The sequence below is a fragment of the Rhineura floridana genome, chromosome 16 (genome assembly GCF_030035675.1).
Source record: "Rhineura floridana isolate rRhiFlo1 chromosome 16, rRhiFlo1.hap2, whole genome shotgun sequence".
Classification (NCBI taxonomy): Eukaryota; Metazoa; Chordata; class Lepidosauria; order Squamata; family Rhineuridae; genus Rhineura; species Rhineura floridana.
The window spans coordinates 6,492,363-6,517,496 of record NC_084495.1 but is presented as its reverse complement, the minus strand read 5'-3'; the positions used below and the strand labels follow the sequence as shown (position 1 = coordinate 6,517,496).

General features: G+C 43.8%; 1 protein-coding gene across 3 annotated transcripts in view; it reads right to left on the bottom strand.

The window, feature by feature from the left end:
- Positions 1-5,346: 5,346 nt before the first annotated feature.
- LOC133371519 (heat shock factor protein 3-like) overlaps positions 5,347-25,134 on the bottom strand; it is a 35,681-nt gene continuing 15,893 nt past the window's right edge. For 2 of the 3 annotated variants that reach the window (XM_061599055.1, XM_061599057.1), the window contains exons 4-13: positions 23,155-23,279; positions 21,115-21,190; positions 19,495-19,556; positions 17,483-17,564; positions 17,068-17,204; positions 15,847-16,095; positions 14,800-14,905; positions 13,471-13,536; positions 9,742-9,811; positions 5,347-7,389 (exon numbers count right to left, since the gene is read on the bottom strand). In XM_061599055.1, coding sequence (XP_061455039.1) covers positions 7,058-7,389; positions 9,742-9,811; positions 13,471-13,536; positions 14,800-14,905; positions 15,847-16,095; positions 17,068-17,204; positions 17,483-17,564; positions 19,495-19,556; positions 21,115-21,190; positions 23,155-23,279 — 1,305 coding nt within the window. In that variant the 3' untranslated portion in view covers positions 5,347-7,057. Of the gene's footprint in view, positions 7,390-9,689; positions 9,812-13,470; positions 13,537-14,799; positions 14,906-15,846; positions 16,096-17,067; positions 17,205-17,482; positions 17,565-19,494; positions 19,557-21,114; positions 21,191-23,154; positions 23,280-25,134 lie in introns of all 3 variants that reach the window. The other variant, XM_061599058.1, reaches the window with a different exon arrangement.

The following is a 25,134-nucleotide window of genomic DNA, read 5'->3' as shown; positions in this document are numbered from 1 at the left end:
CAGGCATGCCTTCAAGCGCCGCAGTAGAACGCCTGTTGAGTACTGGTGGCAACGTAATGACTGTAAAAAGACATTCCTTGTCTGACATGCTCTTTGAGCATCTTGTTCTTTTGAGACATAACAGAAACATATTATAAAAGCATTTCAAGTGTAAAATTTGATTTCAAGAGTTGGGGTATCTTCATTGCTTGGGGGGATGTGAGATTCTGTTATGCCATCATGTTAATCTTATGGATAATTTTTTTTATTCTACTACCCCCTGTGTGTGTGTGTTTATTTTTAATATTATTTTGGGCTTCTTAGATGTGCAGCAGCCAAGGCCAGCACCTTGTAGGAGTTTTTTTAAAAAAGTAACTGAAATGTAATTGTACTTACTTTTGAGGAAAAGTAAAGCAATCAGTTACTTTCAGAGCAATTGTAATTGTAACGGTAATTACTACTTTTTTGGGCCAAGTAATTGTAACTGTAATTTATTACTTTTTAAAAGTAATCTTCCAAGCTCTGGCCAGGCGTCCCCAGGCCTGCCAATTTCCTCATGTTGAGTCTGCTCTGGCCCTTAATACATTTCACAGCTACAGGATTCAGCCGCAGGATCCTTCTGACACACCATTCTGCTTCCCACAATGCCTATTCCAAAGCCTCTATGAACAAAGCTTCTTCAGGATTCAAGGACTCAATCCCTAACATCATCTCCAAACAGGGCTGGGAAAGGCCCTGGCCTGAAACCCTGCAGAGCTGTTGCCAGTGTGGATAGTACTGAGGTAGATGGACCAAAGGCCTGCCTGGGTGCGTGGCAGCTTCACTTAACACTGTATTTGGGCTAAAGCATAGCTATATGAGCCAGTGCAACATCGTGGTTAGAGTGTTGGACCCGGGACCTGGGAGACCAAGGTTCAAATCCCTGCTCAGCCACAAAGCTCTCTGGGTGACCTTGGGCCAGTCACTGTCTCTCAGCCTAACCTGCCTCACAAGGTTGTTGTGAGGATAAAATCCGGAGGGAACCATGTTTGTAAGCCACATTGAACTCTTTGAAGGAAAGGTGGAATATAAATGTAATACATAAGGGAATCGTTGCACGTGGGGCAGCAAGAGAGATACATTCCTTCCAGTGATAGGAGCTGGAATACTAAACATCTGAATGCTCTGCTCCTTTCTCCCTATATTTGGTGAGCCCTTATATGCATTTTATGCACATTTATGTGCATTTCATTGTTGAAATAACAATAGCCATTAAACCCTTTTTTAGTTTAAGTGTCTGTGGATGGGTAGTACCTAGATAAAAGTTAGAATGCTTCTGTACATCTTGTTTTATTTGCAGGGAGATTAGACAATGTTGTTTCAAAAGCGATGTTTTCTCTCAATTTCCAGTGCATTTTCCTCATCGCAGAATGCCTGGCCTTTTGGGGAAATGGGTTTGTTGCAGAAAACCACCCAGTCAACTATAATTGTGTAGCCTGAATTTGCCAGTGATTGAATCCCCTTCAAAAAGAGCAACTGTCTGGAAGCAGCCATATTTCCCAACATTCGTCCCTGTGAGGGAGAGTCAAACACTCCACTTGGGGCCACTTGTGTACGCCATCTCCAGAGACTGTTCCTGAGGGGGGAAATCTACCCTTCGTTCCAACACTGGGTAGCCCAGGTTAAATTGACAGGGATCCTCAATCTATGTCTCTGTGCCAGTGTGTGCCATCCCACCCCCAACATTAGTGCTCAGGATACTTCTGGAGTCCTTGCAATCTACTAAGGATGGACAGATCTGTCAATTTCAGTTTTCTCCATTTCATATTTTTGTCATCTTAAAATTAGGTTCTCCACATTTCTGCAGCAATTTGTTTTTTTTAAAAAAAACCTCATTAAATTCTTCAGTGTTTTAGTGCAAATTTCTCATAATACATTTTTGTATGCAGTTTTGACTAATGTACACCTTTTTGCAAGCAATTTATCCCAATATAATGCATTTTGTATGCCATTTTCATCAATATCTTAATTTTGTGCTCACTTTCCTCTAATATATGCATTTTTGTAAACATTGTTTGGCAAAATTTGGGTAAGTGCAAGTTTCAAAGGATGACTGTTTCTGCTCTCATATTGTTTCAAAAAGTGTGAATTTGATAAATTCAGCTTTAAATGGGAACTGAATCAAATTTCAACCCCATTCCTACAACCTACACACGCTCACATACCTCTATCATAATGACCTATATTTTTTCTATTACATAATGAAGTTCTCCTGTCTTTTTATTAGGATTTCCCCCCACAGTTTAAGGAGTGTGCCCAGCATGGCAAGCTGTTTCTGCATCTATTCAGTGTTATTTTAAAATCACCACCACGGCCACAATCCCAGGAGGAAGAAGCACAAACGTACCAGAGAGGAATACACAAGCGGTTATAAATAGCTGCAAGAGATGCATTGTGGGTTGCTTTTGCGTGAAGGTCATTTCAACAGAAACAAATTTCAGGGTGGATGATGATACAATTTCACAGCAACTCTTGGATATATTAAAAATTAAATTGAACCATCATCCCTTAAAAAGGAAATCCTGGAGTTTTCTATTTTGAATCTGACAATGGCTTAATATTCCATTTATTTCTGAGGTGGCTGTCCTAGTGAGGGCTACTTAACAGCCATGCTACACATTCTAAAGTAGATCTGTTGCTGGACCTTCCAGCGATTCCATCTGTACTTTATTGCAACTCTGGAAAGGTGTGTGTGTCTGAATTTGACTGGAAAAGTAGCACTAGGGATCAGATTTCTGGGGAGGGGGCTTAATGCTTTCCCTTTCACCTTTTTTCTTCTGTAATGCCTACCTTCCCCCCCAGGCTGCTCTTAGTTATCAGGCACCAGTATTTCCCTACAGGGTACTAAATTAAGGTCTGTAAAAGCAACACAGATGCCAGGAGGAGCACGCCAGGTGCTTCCCATTGCTGCCCACTCTTTGCAGGGCAACCCTCTGAAGTGCAGAGCCTCCTGTACTCAGTGGAGACCCCTTCACAACTTAGCACCCTGACAGCCCCCGGTTCTAAAGCTCACAGGAAGACCCCACAACCAGGTGACTCGTTGCTTCTGATGAGGGTGACAGGGGGCAGGGTTCAGCACTCATCTCTGCTCACACGTAGTTTTTACACCAGTAGAATGCCTGAAGGTGGCCATTATACAATCCCTGAACACACACACCCCACTCCCAGGGAATGCCTCACGCTGCTTGCTTTTGTTCATGCAAACACAGCTTCTATATCCATAAACACCCTTTTCCTCTCCAGCGTTTTCTCTGAAAAACCAAAGACACTTGCTTTAGAAGAAGAAACTGTTCTTTTCTTAAATCCTGTCTGGCACCAAAAAAAAAAAAAAAAGGAAGATGCAGGCACAAACTATATTTTGCACTTTACTGTGCAGTGACCCTCCGGAAATCTCTCATTGGCTCCAGCACAGCTGCATTTTGTAATGTTATTTTGTCTCTTGCCCAACCATGCATGCTGGTTTTGCAATAACTGCCTTACTGGAACAGACCAGCATCCATCTAGTATAGCACCCTGAGCCTAACAGTGGCCAGAATGCCAGTGTTAACGGCCAGAATCTGTCTGACCTTTGTGCTACTGCAATTAACAATCACTCATAAGCCTACCCTCCATGAATTTGCTGAACCATTTCTTAAGAGCTAAGGACCAGTTTCTGTGCCTTCAACAACAGTGCAAAATGCTTTCCTTGGGATCTGCAGTTACAAAAGTTACAGGAAAAGCTTCAGCTGGTGAATATTCTTCTGTTCTCCAGGGATTAATGGCACAAGAGCTCTAGCAGGTGATCAACAGCATCAGTACCACACATACATTTAGAGTTCCAACTAATATCTAAGGTGGAGGACTTCACATCATCCCCAGTTGCTGCTACCATGGCCAACTTTTAGAAAGCTGGGATTCTATATGCATGGACCAGAAACAGAATTTCAATAGGTGAAGCTTTCTCCATCACTGTATGTGCATCAGGAAAAAGTCCAGCTTTTGAAATCCTGCCTGCTCAGAAGATGTTGAGACACAGAGACCTGCCAGGAAAAACAGCAAGAAAAATGTTAGAAATGTGTTCTCCATCAGCCCAATATTTGGGTGTTGCTGCTCTAGTGCAATACCCCAATTTGCAGCATTACACAAGTACCATTTTTTGGCTTTTGCATCACAGGCATGTTTGTTGGAAGCCACCCAGACCTTGCCACATTTTTGTGAACACAAAAAAACGATTCCTCCTAAACCAGAAGTGCAGGATACAAGCCACGCTTTGCATGCAGAAGGTCCCAGATGCAAACCCTGACATCATCAGCTAAATGAACTTGGAGGGTGTATACCTGTGGCCTTGGGAGAGCTACTACCAGTCTGTGCAGGTATTACTGAACTAGCTGGACCAATTGACTGAATTAAGGATAAGGCAGCACCTGATACTCATATACAAAAAGGGAAAGCCTATAAGGCATGTGCTTTGCATGCAAGAGGTCCCAGGTTTCATTCTTTAGCATCCCACTCTAAACACTTCTTGTGCAAGGCTGGCCCAACCATGAGGCAGGTGACACTAGATAGCAAGGAGCAGAGAGCAGCATCAAGGCACCAGGGGCCAGAGCTGTCTGGGTCATGTGGCTTGTGCTGTGCCCCATAATCTAGCTTAGTGAGCCTGGTGGTACAGCAAAGGATGCTGCTTGTCCCCAGAGCTGCCAAGCACAGGTGGCTTCTCTACAAAATATTGGGGAGATTCTTCACCTCATACATCTGCTATGGTTTTATGTACTGGATTTTACGTATGTAAGCCATCCCAGGCCCAATGAATAAGGGGCAGGAAATCAATGTAAGTGTGAAAAATAAACAATAGGGCCTGCCTTGCTCTACTGTCAGGGCAAAGTGCTGGGGGACAGCTCTCTTTACCCAAGACACCTTGAAGCTCTTCTGCTAATCAAAGCAGACTGTGCTCGGCTAGAGGAAAACATTCACCTGTCTCCATATTTGATTCCAAACTCATTTGCCAAGTACAGTGTTCCAAATCAGGGCAAGGCCAGCGGAACCCAATCTAGGGAAGTTGCAATGATGGTACCTTGAAGTCTCTCCAATAGCCCATTACTTCAAGATCTCAGGCAAAGGACTTGTGCTGAGACTACAACAGAGCAGCTCTGGAAGGATTAAGTGGCGACTGGTGCCACTGACTACAGACAGACTTATTCTCATTTACACTTCCCATGTCCTCTAGAACATTTCGTGCACTGGAACGGTACAACACCCTGAAGTGCCTTGAGTCACTGCAGCAAGAGCTCTTGCAGCTGACCCTTGCTCTTTCAGCTCATTTCCCTCGGTCTGCCAAGAGAGAAACAAAGATTTGTTGGTGTGACAATCCTGAAATTTAATGACTTGTGCAAATTCCTCCAGCTAACCAGTTCCACATCCTGCGTACACGGACGACAGGAAACTTACAAAGGTTTGACACTGTACTAAGAAAGAGAAACTACTCCAAGTGGTTGCTACATTCCTTCAAAGTACATAGGTCTTGAGTTTGTGGCATTTCTAAAGACAGACAAAAATAAATATTTTCGCTCCCAAAATTGAGTTTAAATTTACATTCATCCCTTGGACCAAAGACTGCAAAAATGCAAAATCTCGGATGAGCACTGTGATTTAGCAGGAGTAAACTTGCTCGAGCTCTGACTTTCCCATATAATTTTTCTATTATATACAAAAAACACATAGAATCTTAATTTGTGAAGTCAGGACATATAGAGGATGTGGGTGTTTTTTGCACGAAAGAAGAGGAGGAAACAGCAAAAGAGCAGGAAGGACCTTCGCAACTAAAGGTGGAAGAGAAACTATACGAAAAACACAGCTTAGGATAAACCAAACCAATTGATTTGGAGAATCTCTGGTTATGCCCAGATTTTCAATTGACATACAAATGAGATTAAATTTGCAGAAGTCTTTGTTAGCCAGTTTTTCAAGCATATGAGGCAGGAAGTTACTTGTAAAGAAAAGCCACCTATTCTGATGACAGTTTTGTTAAGTCTTATAATCGTAGCTCATGAAACAAAGCCCATCAGCAAGCCTTAATTATCTCCATGTATTTGATGTTCATCAACATATTCCTGCTTTGGATGCTGAAAGCTTAAAGGTCAGGGTCATATCTCACTCAGGCACAAAACAGAGGGGCATTTACTCCTGCCAAGGGCTACAGATGGCTTTGCCCAACAGGGCTGCTTCTGGGGAAGGGGTAAACAGCTACACAATGGAAGCAGGGGAATTTAGGGGAAGCAGTTGTATCAAACAAAGCATTACTGATTTTTGCACAAGAATAAAGGTTATCTTGATGTTTCTTTTGTATATTTCCACCAATTTACTGAGGAGACTTGTGAATGTTATATCAGGATTACGCATACAACGAGCACAAGAAATCAGCTTTTTGCAGAATATCTTAATATCCAGCAAAGTATTTATATACTAGTGTCATTTGAAACAGACAAGCTAAAAATATGTTTTCCATAGGAAACAGAAATTGCTTACACTGCTATCTAGAGGGAGGTCTAAGAATATATAAAATGTGGTGTAGCCAAAGACAAAACCAAAAGTGTGGCAAAAAGGGCAGAAGGAAAAAAGAAAAAAGAGCCTTTGCAATGTTGAAAAAACCAACCACAAACTAATTCTGACAGAGTATAAGCCACCTTAGAGGCAGAGTTTAACAAGAAAATAAATGCAATTTTGCAATATTAGATATGACACTAGACTGCTTAAAAACCCATATGTTAATAGGCAAACTTTACAATGAGGTACAAACAATTGCCCTGGGAATAAAATACTCATATATAAAATAATCTTGAGAGTAGTATGAAGTTTTTCTTCTCTTCCTTTAAAAAAAATCAGTGCAGTACAACTCTGGCTTTCCAGCTGCCTTTCTTAAACAGCACTATTTTTGGTAAAAACAACCTTCCCTCGTCCATGTAGGACACAGAATTGCAGAGAGAGAAGCAGGATCCCCACCAGGCTTACATTCTGAGTCTTTTTACAGCAAGAAAGCAGTTTCCTGAAGGTTTTCGGACACAGTTCAAGATGTGTCTATTTCTGAGGCCTCTTCTATGAAATTTGCAACTGGACTGAGAAGCAGGAGCGGAAAGAGTTTATAGTCCCCATTCATGTCTTCCGGGAGAAGGGGCTGATCCAGGGACACCAAGGTAGTGGTCCCACCTGCCTCAGTTGCTGGATCCAGGAGCTGCTGAGGTGCCTCGCCACTCAAAGGAAGAGGATCGCAAGGCCTGTCCTCTAGGGAAGCCAGGAGAACATCACCGGCATCCTCCACTATGCATGCATCTTTGTTAGAAGGAGGCTCTTCAAACAGCGAAAGCAAAGGGTTCCCTCGGTACTGAATCAACTGCATGTCTGGGGTGGGGGGAAAAGAGAATATATCCATCAACATTACGGCTAAATGCCGGTGATCATGTACAGTCATCAGCGGATGAACAAGCAACACCAAGTGATAACTTGCATGTCTGAATGGGTCACATATACAATACCACCAGACAAGACTTTCATACGGCCTGAACTGTAACCCTTTCTAATAGAGTCCACTCACACATTCAGCTGCCAATCACGTGCAGTAATCACACACAGAGGAATTGTGCAGTGTGTGTCTGTGCATGTTCTAGACGCAAGAGCAAATAATGGAAAAGAGAAAGGAAGAACAAAGGAATGAGGGGGAGGGATTGTTTCATGAAGCTTCAATGTGTCTACTCAAAATTATTTTTTGTGGAAGTTTATTCATTTTTACCCTACTTTTCTACAAATGCATTCAAAGAACCATATAATTTTTTAAAAAGCCAATTGTAAACTACAATATAGTGGTTTTAAAACCAATGTCACATACATATATGTGTCTGAGTAAGTTTGCAATACACAATTAAGAGGGAGCTTGTTGAACCTCTCCAGGGAAGGAATCCTGTAAGTGGAGTGCCACTATTGAGAAGGAGGTATCGCTGGTACCTGTCAGCTGAATGTCCTGTTGGGGTGAACCCTGGAGAAGGGCCCCCAAAGAGGATCTCAAGGCTCATATGGGTAAAAGCAATCCTTAACGTAACCTGAACTGAAGCCATTAAGAGCTTGAAAGGATAAATACCAGAACTTTAAAAATTAAGCCCAGAAGCCAGTAAGTAACCAATCTGGTTGGTGCAAGATTGGTGTGACATCCTCCAGTAGCTGCACATCAACCAACATTCTAACATCCACATTCTGTAACCATCGTAGGTTCTGAACGGTCTTTAAAAGCAGTTCATGCAGAGGGCATTGCAGTGGCCTGAGTAAGGAGCTCTCTGCAGAAGCTCTGCCAGCCTGGAGGGAGACCTGCCCTGCCCCAAAATGACTTTGGAAGCCTACACCTGCCTGCACTGGTGTTGAAGGGCAGGAAGAGTCCACACCCCTGCTTACAAAGAGACTGTTCCTGCTGAAGCCCTCCAAAACAAGCCTCTGCTCAGAATAATGAGGTTTTGTAGGAGATGCAGTAGGTGATATAGCAGATTGTTTGCTCAGGGGTTTGGGGTGGGTGGGTCAGTGGTTGTTTTTTTAAATTACTTTATTACATATTTTCTTTTACTTTAGACCTCTTTTTTATTTTGTACTGTTCTACCATGATAATTCTAAGAGTATCCATGAGGAGGTCCCTTTATCTAATGATTTTTATCTCCTGAGGCTTGCAAAATGACTCCTCCTTGTATGCTGTACTCTATTTGAATTGCATCGTATATTGTCTGGTGATTTATTTATTGTATTTGTTTGAGCTTTGCTTGGTATATTGTTTTCTTTTTGTACTGTGACCTTTATTCTGAATACTTTTTGAGATTTTTCCGTAAGTCGCTTTGTGTTTCATTCTGTAAAAAGAATGAATAAATAATAATAATAATAATAATAATAATAATAATAATAATAATGGCCCAGCCAGGATGTGTTGAAGGCACATGTGTGAAGGAGGGCAGATCTGATTCTTCCAGGTACACTCACAAAACTGGGTCACCTTTTATTTCACAGCCTACTTGCGTTCTCTCTCTCTCTGCATCTCACGATCTTGTACCTTGTGTAGAATGGATAAGACTACATAAAAGAGCCTGGAAAGAGAGAGTGCCACGTTTGGAGCACCACGCTTTCCCAGCTTTCTGTGGCTGATGACAAGTTCCAAACGAAGGGCAGCAGCTAAACCCAGGAGCGTTCTGAAGCCAAGACCTGAAGGAGTTGACTTTGTTCCCCGAAATTCAGTGAGCTTAAATCGAGAAATGGATGTATAATTTTAGACTGGGATATCATCATTTCAAATTTGAGAGTGGAAGTAGCAAGTTTCTTAGCAAAAGTTAAAGAACTGCTTGCTTATATTTAAAATAAAAATTCAAAGAAGAGCAGAGAACTTTAAGAAGATAAGACTTCTACACTTGATGCTAGTTATTTCCTTTTATTTCACTCATCTTAAGCCAAGGGATTTGTGCCTTTGACATGCCTCTCTAGTGCACAGATCCATTTTATTTTCTCCAGTATAGTGAGTAAAACCAGCCCAATGGAGACAGAGGTGCTCCCATGGATCAATCACATGTGGTCTGGAACATAAGGTAGGAGGGATACTGTCTGCCCTCTGCCTCCTCCCCCACAAGGCTCCCTTGCTGATACGCTCACGCTTCACTTTTCTAAACTCTACCAGGTACCTGGGAACGAATCAGGTTTCCAAAGCAATTCACAATTTCCCCAGCGGCTCACCGTTCTGCCCCAGTGTTTCCTGCTCGTTCATCCCGTTAATCGTGCCTGTGCTTTCTGGCAAATCCTCTATCTAGGCAAATATAAAAGGAAACATGCTTAGAAGCCTCTTTTAAATAATCTGGTTAATACAACATTTGTACAAATTCACTCTTTGTAGATTCCTAGAAAACAAGGATAAACACTTCAAAACACTCCAAATGGGACTTGACAGTTACTTAACTTTGCTGCCTGGGGCTCCCTTCTGGGAGGAAGGGTGGGATATAAATTTAACAAACAAACAGACTTTGGCTGGATTATGACTAAACTATTCATAATATAAATGACTTTTGCATAGTTTGTTGTACCAGGGGTTAATAAATCTTTGTAAATTGTGTACTAATCTGCTGAAACAGATCTGCTCTGTCGCCTTTACTCTCATATGCTTCATCTTGTTTGCCAGAGGCTAAACACGCATTTTGTTGCTGACACTCTGCTTAGTCTCCAGCATCTTGTGCACAACACTGTTACCAGGCGTGTGCCAGTAATTCCCAGTATGCATTTCTAATGTTGTCCATGTATGTCAGCTAAAATATTAAGGGGTCCAAAGTCACTTTATTGCCTGTTATCCTGGTAATTCTGATTTGCTGACCTGCAGTGTGTGTGTGTGTGTGTGTGTGTGTATATATATATATATATATATTAAGTAAGTAACAGTGTCATCCCACCAAGGGCTTGCTGCCACTGCCAAGGAACAACCAGGGATGCCCTTTAAGGCCCCCAAATGTTCCTTTATAACAGCAGCCTTGGTGTGGGGCAGACGGCTGTGATTGAAGGAGGGAAGCAACTGCCTTGCAGGCCAAACTGGGACTCACACTGGGCCTCATTTGGTCTGTGGGCCAGAGGTTCCCCACTCCTGTGCTAACCACTATCACACTGGCTTTACTTTCAAATAAGTTCACTACGGATGGACGAAGTTTCCTTCTTCTAAAGTATCCAGCTCATGGGACTACAATAAGAACTTGTTACTGCATGCAGTCTTTGAGGAGTGATATGCTAAGCAAGGTGTAGCGACTACAGAGTGTCAGGACAGGACTGCGGAGACACTCTGAAAACTCACAGGGTGACCCTGAATCAATCCCTCACTCTTGGCCTCATTCACCAAATGGCACATTATTTCTAGCATCTCAGGTATTTTAATTGGGTCTCCTTGACTCGGGGCAACTCCAGAATGAAATGGGGCAGCGAGGATGGTGGCACCCAACTGGGGAGTCCTCGCTCACAATGTTCCCACTGCCTAATAACTGGCTTCTCCAGAAAGCAAGAAGTGGTGCCTTGCAGAGCACACACTTCCAAAACAAGACCAGCCAATGCTTCCTGCTCAGGTTCCTGTGCTACATTTTGGAAGAGGCTTCCCGGCCCCACCCAACAGCTTCCCTTAAGAAACCTGCACACCGTGCTTTCCCAGCAGGTCAGACTTTACAGAGTTCTTTTGAGCAACACTCACAGAACCAACGTCGCCGGTGGAAGCTGCCAGAGTTTTACTCCAATTAGCAGAATCCAAACCATCCTGGAAAAAGAGCTTATTCAAAAAGAAAAGGTGAACGCATTTTCTTCTAAGAACTTGGTCAACAGGAGATTGTAGGTTTAGCAGAGGCCTTTTGCAGCAGCAACTGAAAACTGTTTGTCTTGAACTCTGCAAACTCTTCCTCCCCCACATAGGAGGCCACTGTGGACATTGTGCTTGCAAGACATGGATTTCCCCCCCCCCCATGCAATCGCAAAACATAAAATTAGCATTCTCTCCATGCAGCCTCAGATAAAATTTGTGGGAAGTTTCCCCTTCTATAATTCTAAGAAGAAGAAAAAGGTCTGACAGGAGTTGCCATGTTATTTTCCTGATCCCGTGTCTTTGACGACAGCCTCTCAGGCAGAAATGCAGGGAAGAGATATGCCCCTACCACTTATGAGAGACAAAGAGGAAAATCTCTTAAAATGTGAAAAGGTAGCTACTAGTAGGAGAGAAGAACACCAGAGAGTTTAAAGTATTGGACCCCAACAAATGCTGAAGAGAAGTTAGACAGAGGTCAAGAAAACACAACATAATTTGGAAGTGCTCTGGATCCTGGATTGGGGGTGGGGGAGGACTCCTTCTCATGGCTGGCCTTGAGCTTGCCAGGGATTGCCCGAGGCCGCTGGGTGGCCCCACACAGGCTGAGCAGGGCTCTTCCTCCCCTCCGCCCCTTAACTGGCTTTGGGCATGTGGGAGAAGACCCAGGCATCCGCTACTGCATAATGGGTCTGTTCTATGCACAGGCCTAGAGAACTCAGCACCCCCCCTCAGTCAGGCGGGTTCTAGGATTCACAGAAAAATGGAAAGATGCTTCACATGAAGAACCAGGCACCTGGTTGGCCACTGTGAGAACAGGATGCTGGACTAGATGGGCCACTGGCCTGATCCAGCAGGCTCTTCTTATGTTCTTATGTTCTTATGCCGTGAATCAAGTGCTGGGCTCAACAGGACAGAGACCAAAGTCTGGAGAAATGCTAGCCATTTTGTGCTAAGCTGGGAAGCTCAACAAGCAGCGTATCTCACGGTTGCTCTTCAGGATAGCACAGAGCTGCCGCCCTGAGCTCTTTGGCCTGCATTCAAGTGCCTCAGCCAATGCTGTAGCTGCTGCTGGCAGGGCAAAACTCACCAGGAAGCTGGATCCTGCTTTTGACAGAGCTCAGCCATCTCCCGGCCCATCAGCTAAGAGACCCCCAAAGCAGCTCAAGGCCAGTCAAAAGAATTAGCCCCAATCTGCCCATAGGCTATCTAGCTTGCTAACCAGCCTTAAGCCACTAAACAATCCGAAGAAAGCCATTTTGTGCCATTTAATGGCTAAACAGGACAGGGAATTATCCTGGCAGGGGAGAAGGCGAGAGAACCTATCAGAGGCCCTGCGGGAGCAGCTCTTGCAAGACTTTTCACAAGCCTCGACAAATGATCAAATACGCAAGGGACCATCCCTCACCTCTGACTGCAGTTCTTCCAGACACTGGGTTTTATGCTATATAGCCTATATGGGCTCATACCGGGACGAAGGGCGGGAGACAGAGATAGATTTATAAATAAATAAATATGAAATCAAGCATTTAAACCACTCTGAAGTCAGTTCAACCACTGTGACTTCTTCAGGCAACCCTTTTTGTGGTTAAGGGATTGGGAAGTATTAACTATTCTAGCCAAACTACAGTTATCTGAGGATAGGATCAGATTGCTTCTGGGGCAGGATATTTCAGGACAGGATCAGACTATTTCTGTTCTGTGTCAATCTTGCATGGGCCCAGTCATATGTCTGTTCTGTCCCATGGGGGGGGGTGTTACATTTTTAAATGCATGAAGATTTTGTCGTCCTCCATTCCTATTTGGCTTCCTTGGTTGGACTCTCTATGAGAGAGTTAGGACAGGGCTGAGTTTGGTTTAACCAGGTAGTGCAGACAGGACCTGCAGGTGAAGTGACTGAAATCCCAGAGCAAGAGAGCTTTTGCAGCAGCCTGGAAAATTTCTCTCTCTCACACACACACAATTTCTACTGCTCTATTTATTTGGCAAACCTGCTGGGACGATGCAACTGAACACACTGCATAGCTGAGTCCAATTCACTGGTCTCAAAGAGAGGATACCCATGAAAGTGAACTCAAAGACAGCTCCCCACAGCGCTGCCCCACTCCTCCCTGCTCATAATCAAAGATGGCCTTGCCACTTACATCTTCCAAACCAGCAGGAACTTCTGTCAAGGTCCCATCCAATACAGGAAGCTCAGGACTGAAGGCCTCAAAGGACAAATCAAGAAGAGTGAGATATATTATCTTTATATCTATATACTACAGTAAATAAGAATACAACATATCAGTTAATTGATGAAATACTTTGGATCCACCAGAAGAAGGTCCACCCCCATCTCATCAGTCAAGCAAAATACTTTAAATATAGAGACCTATAAAAACTAGATGACGGGCGTCATCTCAGAAGAAGTGCTCCTCTTCCTCATTCTCACACAGAAAAAATACCCTTTCTAAGATGGTGCTGGCTGCAACGCACACACGCTTCGTCTAGAAACAAGGAAAATACTAGACTAATTCTGTACAGTGCTTATGATTAATTGACCAGTGCTTTTAATCCAGCAACAGCCCTGCAGATCTCTGTTCCTCACACAATAAAAGCAGGCTCTGATGAGACAGCACACAAAGTTAAACAGCACAAAACAACTTCCAGTCTATGAGATTAAATAGCTGAGTAAAGTGATTATTTTATTTTTACTCGGAGCTTTCTGTTCTGTATTTGTTAAACAGAAGCCCTGTGCTGATGCTTTCCCAAAGGCATCTAGGATTTGGTCACGATTCCACCCACAAATTCCACATCCAGCTGATGTGCTGAGCTTCACATTTGCACAGGGGTCTACAAAGCCCACCACACATCGGCCCTATGCAAGCTATTTAGGCAGACAGGGCCTGTGTGTGGAGACCCCTATGAAGATCCGAACTGCCATTTGCAAACACTAGGCAGGGTAGATCAGAGTGATCCAAATCAAGAGGGAGAAATTTGCAAAGAACAAGAGTTACCCAATTATCTTTATTTATTGCCCAAGGTAATATTAACCACATACCACTTTTCATTCACAAAGGCTGTTTTTGTCCTCTGGAAGAATGTGGCATAGGCTCCATCTACACTATTCATTTAAAACAGTATTTGTACTGCTTTAAATCGTTGTGGTTTCCCCCAAAGAATCCCGGGAACTGTAGTTTGTTAATGGGTGCTGCTGAGAGTAGCTAGGAGAACCTTATTCCCTTTAAGGAGCTACAATTTCCAGGGTGGTTTACCAATCAATCCCTCTTTGCAGGGAAATCTGGGAACTGTAGCTCTGGAAGGGGAACAGGCTCTCCTAAAACTCTCGGCACCTTTAACAAACTAAAGTTCCCAGGATCTTCTGGAGAAGACGTGACTATTTAAAGTGGTATGATACTGCTTTAAATGCAAATACAGTTCTGCTACAAATACTGTCCATCCACGAATCTACCACGCGAAGATGGACTTACATCGGGAAGCGTTTCTGAGGCACAGTTCAATTTCTTTCCAGACAGCATCGCCTGGAGTTCCTCGAGGCTTGCATCAATACAATTCAAGAAGTCTTGCATCTCTTCCCTATGAAAGAAAGCAGTGAGCCTGAAGATAAAAAGGCCAACAGGCAGGAGAAAGCCGGCAATAGTTACTGCATTCCTGGGGGAAGCCAGGGAGGAGAAGCAACCGGGCTGGAAACGAGAGTAGCATGAGACTTTTAAAAATACAGGGCCCATACACTGTGTCTCAACAAGAACACAGGAAGGTGCCTTACAACACCCAGTCACTGAGCTCGTTCGTCCATCTAGCTCAATACTGTCAACACCAACTGGCAGCGCCTCTCTAAGGGTTCAGAAAGAAAGCCTCTCCTGGCTCTTTCACAAACAGGCTCATCAGAAAGCTGGCACGGACTGAGAACATAGTGCATCTCACTTTGCATTCCCTTGGCAAAAGAGCCCATCATGTACGACACAGCAAGAGCAAAAGACTGATGCAAAGGATAAGCTCTATGGGAGGAGTCACAGCTCAGTGGCTGAGAACTTGCTTTGAGTGCTGACGACCCACTGAAACGTAGACTGGGATTCTTGCCAAGAGTGATCAAGCAGGTTTTGATATGACCCAAGCAAGGCACTTCTTAACGTTCTTAGGCAGCCTTCCCCAACCTGTGCTGGCTGGGCCAATGGGAGTTGTAGTTCAAAACATCTGGAGGGCACAAGGTTAAGAAAGGCTGTTCTTAAGCAAGAGCACACACACAGGATCGCTTAACCCTGGTAAGTTCTCACTTAATTGTAAAAAGATCCTCAAGAACCACACCTGCTTTGTAAATTTAACACACTGGTGAAACAGGGATATTCTAACTAGAAGGAGGAAAGAGGGAATTAGATCATGTAAGGTTGAAGCCGGATCACCCCAGTATTAGACGATCACGCAAGGCCACCAATAAGAAATCCTTTTTAAATACTTGCTGATGTACCAGGATGCCCAACTAAAGGAACAAGGTTATGCCCCTGTGAAAGTACGCGCACCTGTCAAGCAAAGAGTCATTCTGTGCTACCGTTTGGTTTTCATCCAAGATGGAGTCTATCACTGCTGCAGGGTCTTCATTAGCACTGGACTGTGCAGAATGCAACTCCACAGCATTAGCCGCCACCGCACTGGTCTTGAGTGGCGACTCTACAAGCTGGATTGGGTAGTCACTTTCTGGGAGCTCCAGTTCTGAAGTCTGAAGTCCTTTGCAGGCAGTACTGCCTTCTCTTGAGGGCATCTCGGCCTCCCTGTACAAGAAGTCACATGCACAAGGTGAGAATCCAGTTCTTTTTTTAGCATATAATGCAGTCAAACCAACACACCATCAAATCCTTTGGATATTTTATTAAAAAACAAGACAAAACTAGCCATAAAATAAATGCCAGGCTAAGACCAATGGCCCATTAACTTGATGCCCCATGGAAACTTCACAAGCCTGCTAAGGCTATGATCCCCAGGCCCATGTTGTCCCACACCATCTATGCTCTCCATAGGTCTCCTAGAGTGAACGCTGCATTGGTAGCTGACATTAAAGACCAGGGGCGATCAACAGCCCAATCCCCCATTAATTTCACTTAGTCTTTTGAAAAAAAGGAATTGACCTGAGTGGCTATTGCTACATCTTATGGAAATCTGTTCTTAAACCCTCAGCCACTCAGTCTCACCCCTGCGTGTTTGCATTCTGCGTGAATGACTTGTCTGTTCATGATCTTCGTACCAGTTTAAGACTTTCTAAGAGTCTACATTAGGGTCCCTTTATGGAACAGTTCTATAACCCAGCATCAGAGTGCAAGATTCCATGCAGAAAGGCCCATGTTCAGTCCCCAGCATCTCCAGTTACAAGGATCTTAAGGCAGAGGCCTGGGGGAGGCTCTGTTTGGGATCTGTCCAAGCCTTGTTCTTCAACAAAGAAAATCCACCTAGCCGAACTCCCAGTTTTGTAATTACTCCTTTCTTTACATTCACCAGCTCTGCTAAGTTTCTTGTAAAGTGGAAGCAGCTGGAATATGCAATATTTTGTAAAATAAAACATGTAACAATTCATATCCTTGCATTATTGGGCTTGCAAACGGGCAGCCAATGACCCCTCCCGCCCCAACACACACACACAGCAAAAAGATGTAATTCCATTTTCAGCATCTGAATTGTTTTCTGGGGAAACAGTCTGCCTGCACCACAGTGCAAGATCTGAAAAAATATTTTGATTTCTGTATCCTCACCGATTCCCCTTACTCGTGTGTGCCAGAGCCAGCAGCTTATCTGTGCCACCAACATCCTTCTCTTCCTCTTCTGCATCTGTGATGTCACGAATTATAATTGAGTCTTCGCAGTCTGGACTATGTTCTGAAATAGCTGCCTGCAGGAAGTAAGAACACCAGTAAAGACAGAGTATCCACTCTCTATTACTTCCCCCCACCCAATGATATTATCTTCATTTAAAAAATGGTACCGTTTCCTGTTAGTGAGCTTGCAGAAGTGATGGTGAAATCTACTGGTTAAGTTAAAACGTTATCGAAAGGCTTTTAATCTCAACAGTCAAGAAGGCATTATGTCTGACTAATCTCATACTGATTAAATGTTTAACTTGGGCTATCTTACACACAGAAAAGAGAATTAAAAAAAAAAATCCCTTACTGTTTCACAATCCTCCACAGGAATGCGAACATACGGATGGCTGTATTTTGAAGGTGAGGCATTTGGCGCATCAGCCAGAGATCTGAGAGGACACAACAAGAGCCAGATTCTTATGTCATGCTTGGAAAAAGATGACAGGCAAGAACACCTTATTCAGAGAGTGTTGCATGTAACAGCCTCTGTGTGGTCTGTGCAGGTGTTTTCTATCATTATCTTAGGAGGCCTTTAGTTGTGTTTACTTACAGAAAAAAAATAGAGGGAGAAGCCAGAAGTATAGATTTGCTAGTCTAAATGTTATCCACTCACTCAGGTTTTTAGACTCTTTCACAGCATGAAAAGGCAAGTTCATATAGGGATCCTGCATTCCCTCTAAGCTTACCACAGTTTTATTAATCACATGACAAGTTCGATGATTGTGTATCAGCTGAAAGCACTCCATCAGTTACCTCTCTGTGAGAGAGACACACAGGCTATCTAACTGAAAATTTGATCAAATGATTTTTTAAAGTGAGAAGTTTGAATCTTAACTGCATTTCTGTTCTAGACTTGTAATGCTGTCTTGGTAAACGGAACTTTCTTTTCCTCAGTTACCAAAATGAATTTGATATGAGAGCTACCCAGTTTCACTACTGTCATGGTGATTTCTTTAAAGTTAGGGTTTAAAATTCTCAAAACATTCACAGATTTTAAGCTTGCAGACAGTCTACTGATTAACGTTTTGATTTGTATAGTGCCAAGGGGCAAACATGTGGACTACTCTAGAGGAGTGGTTCCCAGACCTCTTCCCCCCCCCCCCATCTCCCATGGACCATTGCTGAGGGCCTTGGCAGCACACTTAATGATTTTTCTCCTTTTATAGCAATTGTAATGTGCTGTGCTAGACATGGTATGATGCCTAATTGAATTTGGACTGCTTCTTTCGTTTCTTACATATTGTATTTTATTGGGTTACAATTTTAATTCTACAGAATTCAAACTGCAACACAGTAAAATACAAGATAAGAAAAGAAGCAATCAAAACACAACTAAAAGTCAATATGAACATTTAATGCAATGGACGTGCCATCTCCTGTCTTTAGTCACAAATCCAGCCATGGTGCAGGCCACCTGAAGAATGCTTGTGGGCCGCAAGCCAACTGATGCACAACAAAATCTGAAGTCTCCAACAAATCAAAAGTAAGTGATAATATCCAAAGTGGCCTTTTGTTGTTTTCAGTTGTGCAAGAAACAAAATTATTATTATTTAGGGAAGTCCTCTGTAGTAAAACACGCAAAAGCCATATGTCTTGTGCAACAATTCAAAAATGCAGCATTTCCCACCCGGGTGCACAGCTTTTGGGAAGCTGCTGCTGGTTGTGACTCCGCACGGTATACGGACAATACAATGGGAGCATTCAGAAAAAAGGACATAATGGGTAACTACCAAGCGGGAGCAGCTATTTAGCAGCAGAGTGCGAGCTCTGAATGCAGGACTCCATGCCAGATCCCATTTCGAGCATCTCCAGTCGAGAGATTTTCAGGTAGTAGGGATGAGGGGAAGACCCTGGAGGCGATACGGGACTAGAGAGACCAATGGAAGCTTTGTGTGACCTTCATACCTTTTGTGGTAGGAAAGCCTACTGAGTATCTGAAGCATCCTGAAAAAGCTTAAACACAGATAGGGAAGTAGCTCCTTATAAACCATTAGGTGTTTTATAAACATTGAATAAACCATTACATCCACAAAACCAGATTCAAGAACCCAGAAACAGGAAGCCACAGGATTTAAAGTAGTGCAGTCACAGCGCAAAAGAAAGAGGAAGTGCCCTGTTTCAAAAACAAGCACCACTGAGAATATTTGGGGTCTCGGCACCTCAGCACACCATTTCAGTCAGTCTTGTCTCTGCCCTTCACAGAGGTGGGAGTCCTGTGAGTTTTAAAAAGAGCCTTCCATTCCTTCCTTTGACTGAATACAAGGAAGTTTTTTATGGGTTCATTGTGGTTGACGAAAGAACAAAGCAGTGAGCTACTACCTTTTCCTTTTGAGCCCCAGAATGCAGTTTCCTCTCATCAATCCCAGAATGAATTCGAGGATCTGCAGAAAGAGAGAGCAAACATTAAATGCTACATCTTCACTCAAGGTCAGCAGAGAGGTCCAGCTGGGAATGCGTGACCAAGGCACAACCACAACATTCCATTTTGTAAGCTAGAGAAGTTGGCTTGAGTTTAAAAAATGCTTTGCAGCCCAACTGCAACTGACGTCTGGCAGGAGCCATTTCATCAGGGCTCCTGGGGACACAACAGGAGGGCCCGCTCCATCGCTCTGTGGAGAGGGACCAGCTCCATTCGGCCCCTTCCTTCCTAGAACTGTTTCCACACAAGCTGTCCTGATAGGAACTGGGCATCATTTAGGACCAGTGCCCAAGTGGGCTGCTTTCTCTCCGGCCTCCTTTTCCCTCTTGTCTCTACGTCAGCTGCTTTGGGAGCCTTTTTGGCTGAAGAGCAAGGAAAAAATGCTCAAAACAGCTAAATAATGCAAACTAATTACCACCTCTGGCACTCTTCCATAACCACCTTTCAGGGATGCATATTATCCCCACACCCCACATGAAGGAGGTGAGGCTGACAGACAGTGGCTTGCCTCCTAGAGAGCGCAGGAGAGGTCTGAATGGGGGACTTCCAAATGTATGCTCAGTTTTAGCCATAATGCTCCATCACCCGACCTTAAAAGGATGCTGTACAGATTGCCAAGTTCTACTCAAAGCAGACCCACTGACACTAATAGATCCAAGTTAGTTATGTCCATTAATTTCACTGAATCTACTCCCCAGTACGACTAATGTTGGATGCAACCCCATGGCTTTACATTGCAGTTTGCTGGGGAAAAAACAAAACATGATTAGTCTGCTGGGCTTATAAGTTTAAATAAGCCATAGTAAGGCAAAACAAACCATGGCTAAGTGTTACGTGACAATCAGAGCTTTGGGTAGCAGAGGGTTTGGTAGGGAATGTCCTTTTTAATGTCCACTTTCTTAAGACAGGGCTTGGACCTTTGCTTGGCCTAGAAAAGAGACAGTTTCAATATCCTGAAAACTTCTGATCCAAGTTCTTGACTTCAGGCAATGTTCTTAAATTTCTCATTTCCACACACTTTCAGTAGCCCACTTCAGAGACCTAGCAAGAGCTGGAAGGAGAGAAACAGAAGTATCTAATATGTTTAAAGATAATTGGTTTGGATTCTAAGATACTTTAATGTCAGGAAATTCACAGAATGGAACTTTCTTGCCCCCTCCTCCAGTTATTACTCCCCCCCAATATCATCCCACATTGTTTAAGTGCCTCAACCCTCAAGAGGCTTCAGGCAATTGTAGGCCTGAGCAAAGGGCTTGGGGAACTTTCCTTCTCTAAGCTTACCTTAGGATGGAAGCCACTAACACCAGGAAAGCAGTTAATGGGCTCCATTTGTTTGTGTGTCCTTTGCCCACCAACTTCCAATTTAATAAATTATTAAATTTATACCCTGCCTTATGGCCAAAAGGCCATATGTTGCACCAAAGCTACTGGGAAGCTGTAGTCCAAAAGATCTAGAGGGCACCAGGTTGGCAAAGGCTGCTTTACAGCATCAGGACAAAGACAGTGTCTGCTTCTGGTACCTTAGATAAGAGCTGCTGCTGCTGATTGTGCTTCTGCCGTAGAGATGCCACTTCTTTCCAGAGAGCTTTGTTTTCCCTGAAAGGAGAGGCAGAGAGAGAGGGCCATAAGCGGCTCAGAAGAGGGGACTCTGCTTGCTTTGCATAGACTTTCCAGTTTCCACAATAGCAACAGGAGACCACGTCCTCGTCTTTGGAGTCAGAAGACTGGGGTCCCTTCGCACGTTGCATTTTCAGATGTACAACCAGAAACAGGAAGTGTGAAGCCAACACACCCATTTCTTACAGGCACAGCAGACACAGCTGGGTACTCAGTGGAAAATTGCTGTTGTGCCACAAAACAGTGTTTATGCACTTACACATCACCAGCACAACTCTTGAGTTAACCTGCTCTGTTCTCCATCACGCTGGACCACGCTGGGCTGGTACTGGGGGATTTTACACACCCCTTCCCTGCTGCTCAGCCATTCATCATGGCAGAAAGTGTCCTTCTAAAGCAGGAGCAGCCAATGTGGTGCCCTCCAGATGTTCCCACTGGCATCTGGATAACCACTGGAAGAACAGGACACTGGACTAGATGGGCCACTGGTCTGATCCAGCAGACTCTTCTTATGTTTTGGACTGCAACTCACATCAGCCTCAGAGAGCACATCCAATGGCCAGGATGGATGGGAAATGTAGTCCACAACATCTGGAGGGCACCAGGCTGACTACTCTTGCTCTCAGTCTCCTGAGGGATCTACAGGCTTTTATCCCAGCATGGCATCGAAGGACCCAAGCCTCTTTTCCCTTGCACGGAGTCTTAGCGTACAACGCCTTAGGCGACATGAACATAGGAGGATGCCATCATTAATCAGACCATTGGTCCAGCTAGTCCACTACTGTTAAATGCGGCTCCTGAAGGTATCAGCCAAGGTCCTTTCTCAGTCCTCCCCAGAGTCCTGAGCACTAAACCCAGATGAAGCCATAACTCAGCGGCAGAGCACATGGTTTACTTCAGGGGTAGGGAACCTTTTTGGCTCCACAGGCAAAATTTGACAGGCAGGTGGAGCCACCTGTCAGTTATATGACATAACAATGATGTAACGTGCAAGGTGCTTTGGGACTTCAAAGCACCTTGAAAGGTGCTGCTAAATGGGAGGTTCCCCCCATCATTTTAGCAGGGGATTCAGATGCACAACCCTTCCTGATACAGGGTCGTTTTACAGGGGATCCCATGCAAGTTTGCGTGACGAAGGAAAATATTAAACTGAAGACTCTCTCTTTTAGCAGAAGATTCTGACGCACACACCTTCCTGATTCAGACAAATTAATACTCACTTTATTTGGTCTACAGACCAGAAACAGATAACGCTGTAATGGTTACTAGTCACAATAGCTGTGTGCCACCTCCAATATCAGAAGCAATAAATCTCTGCACGTCATTTGCTGGGGAACACAAGCAGGGAAAGGCCATTGCCCTCATGTCTGATTTGTGGGCCTCCCAGACGCATCTGGTCAGACACTAGGTAAACAGGATGCTGAACAAGCTGACCCTTTGGTCTGGCCCAGCAGGATTCTTCTTACGACTTTATGAAAAGTGAGCTACAGACCTTCCCACCGGCCACCTCAGAATCATCTACATGCAGGCCCTGACGCAAGAAACAGATGAGCACTGGGCGTGAAAAGACAGGCGCTGCTGGATTATCTAGAACTAAGCAGGCCAATCTGGTGCCCTGCACTAAACTGATTAGGTAATACAACACAAGCGAAGCTTAAACGCAGCAAGGACAGCAACTTCATGGCATCCACAAGCTATTCCACCGTAATGGTGAGAAAGCTGATTAAAAGGTGTGTTAAATGATCAGGATTCTGCATTTTTTTGCACTTAATATCACATTTAGCCTTGATGATGAAACATGCCACACACACCGCCACACCCCTCACACACACACACACACACACCCATTTACCACCATGTCAGCCTCATGGCCGTATTGTGAAACCAGCAATGAGTAGTTTGGTTACAAGACGAAACAGGCTCAATGAGAGAAACGTTGGCACCTTTTCATACTCGCCAGCTTGAGATCCATGTTGTTCTGCTGCTCCCTCATTTCCTGGACTTCAGACAGAACTTTGTGCAGGTCTTCTGGGCAGACTTTGAGATCCTCGGCTCTCACTGTGGACACCTGTGATGGAATCAGATCAGGCCATTTTTTTAAAACAGGGAAGAAATGCAATTAAAGTGTTGCTTCTTGAAGAGTGAGGGCTTTGGAAGCCACACACAGCCTCACCCTTATCTATCACAGGAGAAATCCCTAGGCTGGTGCTTATGCCAACTCAGCTGGCCACAGCACATCTGCACTCCAGAATTCTGAAAACAAATAGTGTTTGAATGTTGTGGTAAGGAAACTACCTGCACAGATTCACTCAAGCTTAATTCAGAAATGAGCCCATTATAAACAGTTTCATAGCCACAGAGTGAACCCTCCACAGATTGTACACATATGGATCTCATACTGGTGACCACATGGGTCTTTCCTATACAATTGGAACATCCTTGCAATTGCATAGTAGTCATTCTTGGATAAGCAGCTTTGTGTAGCTGGGAGACTGTTTAGAAGAATCGCAGGAGGCTACTGGCTTCATACTCACATTGGTCCGGTTCAGATGTGAAGGGAAATCACAGTCTCCCATTCCATGAATGAGCCATCGCAAGCCTCAGGTTTGCATGCTCACCCTATCCTCCTCTTGCGATGGAGGAGGAAATTCAATGCTGCTTCTGCTTCGAAACACAAACCACAATTCCCCGTTACATATAAACATGGGAAATTGTTTGTTTAAACTCTAGTTAGCAAACAAATGCCAATATCAAAGCATGATTTCAAATCCTTAGAGCTTAAATCAGTCACTGCTTCTCAAGTTCAGACATTAACAGGGAACTGTAGTTTGTTTACACAATCTCCTCCTTGAAGCCATAAAAGAAACGGGAGGAGGAAGCAAACGTCTGAGGCTCACTGGCTTGTTCCCGGAATGGGCTCCAGTTATGCCTGAACCAAGCCATAATCTTAGAGTAGAAATTCTCAAAGTTTTAGGACATCAATTCTACTGGTCAGTGGAAAACACCCAGGCTGCTGTTACAAAGTGGCTAAGAGAGAGACAAACTTGTGGACTAGAAATCCCTAGTTCTCATCTGAGCCTGGGAATTCAGTAAGGAAACCACAGTACTCTACACTTCAGGGTACCCCCAAACCCCCATCGCCATGAGCCATTTGGGAACAGCATTAATGGCCTACCTTGCAGAACTTTACTAAGAATTATTGCTATAATGTATGTCAAGTGCTTTCACTATTACAGTTTACCCTGGGATCACCAAAATGACAAAAGCAAATGGATGAATTGCTACATTTGGAGAGTCTATTTATTCAAATAACTGCCCCGTTTCCCCCTCCGAAGAGGCTACTGTAAGAACAGAATATGGAGAAACTGACAGGTTCCCCATCGGAAAGGGTGTGAGACGGGTGAATTTTCACCCTATTTGTTTAATCTATATGCAGAACATATCACACGGAAAGCGGGAATGGACCAAGATGAAGGAGGTGTGAAAATTGGAGGAAGAAATATCAATAATTTAAAATATGCAGACAATACCATACTACTAGCAGAAACTAGTAACGATTTGAAACGAATGCTGATGAAAGTTAGAGGAAACCACAAAAGCAGGACTGCAGCTGAACGTCAAAAAGACTAAAGTAATGACAACAGAAGAGTTATGTAACTTTAAAGTTGACAACGAGGACATTGAACTTGTCAAGGATTATCAATACCTTGGCACAGACATTAACCAAAATGGAGATAATAGTCAAGAAATCGGAAGAAGGCTACGACTGGGGAGGGCAGCTGTGAGAGAACTAGAAAAGGTCCTCAAATGCAAAGATGTATCACTGAACAAAAAGTCAGGATCATTCAGACCATGGTATTCTCGATCTTTAAGTATGGATGTGCAAGTTGGACAGTGAAAAAAGTTGCTAAGAGAAAAATCAA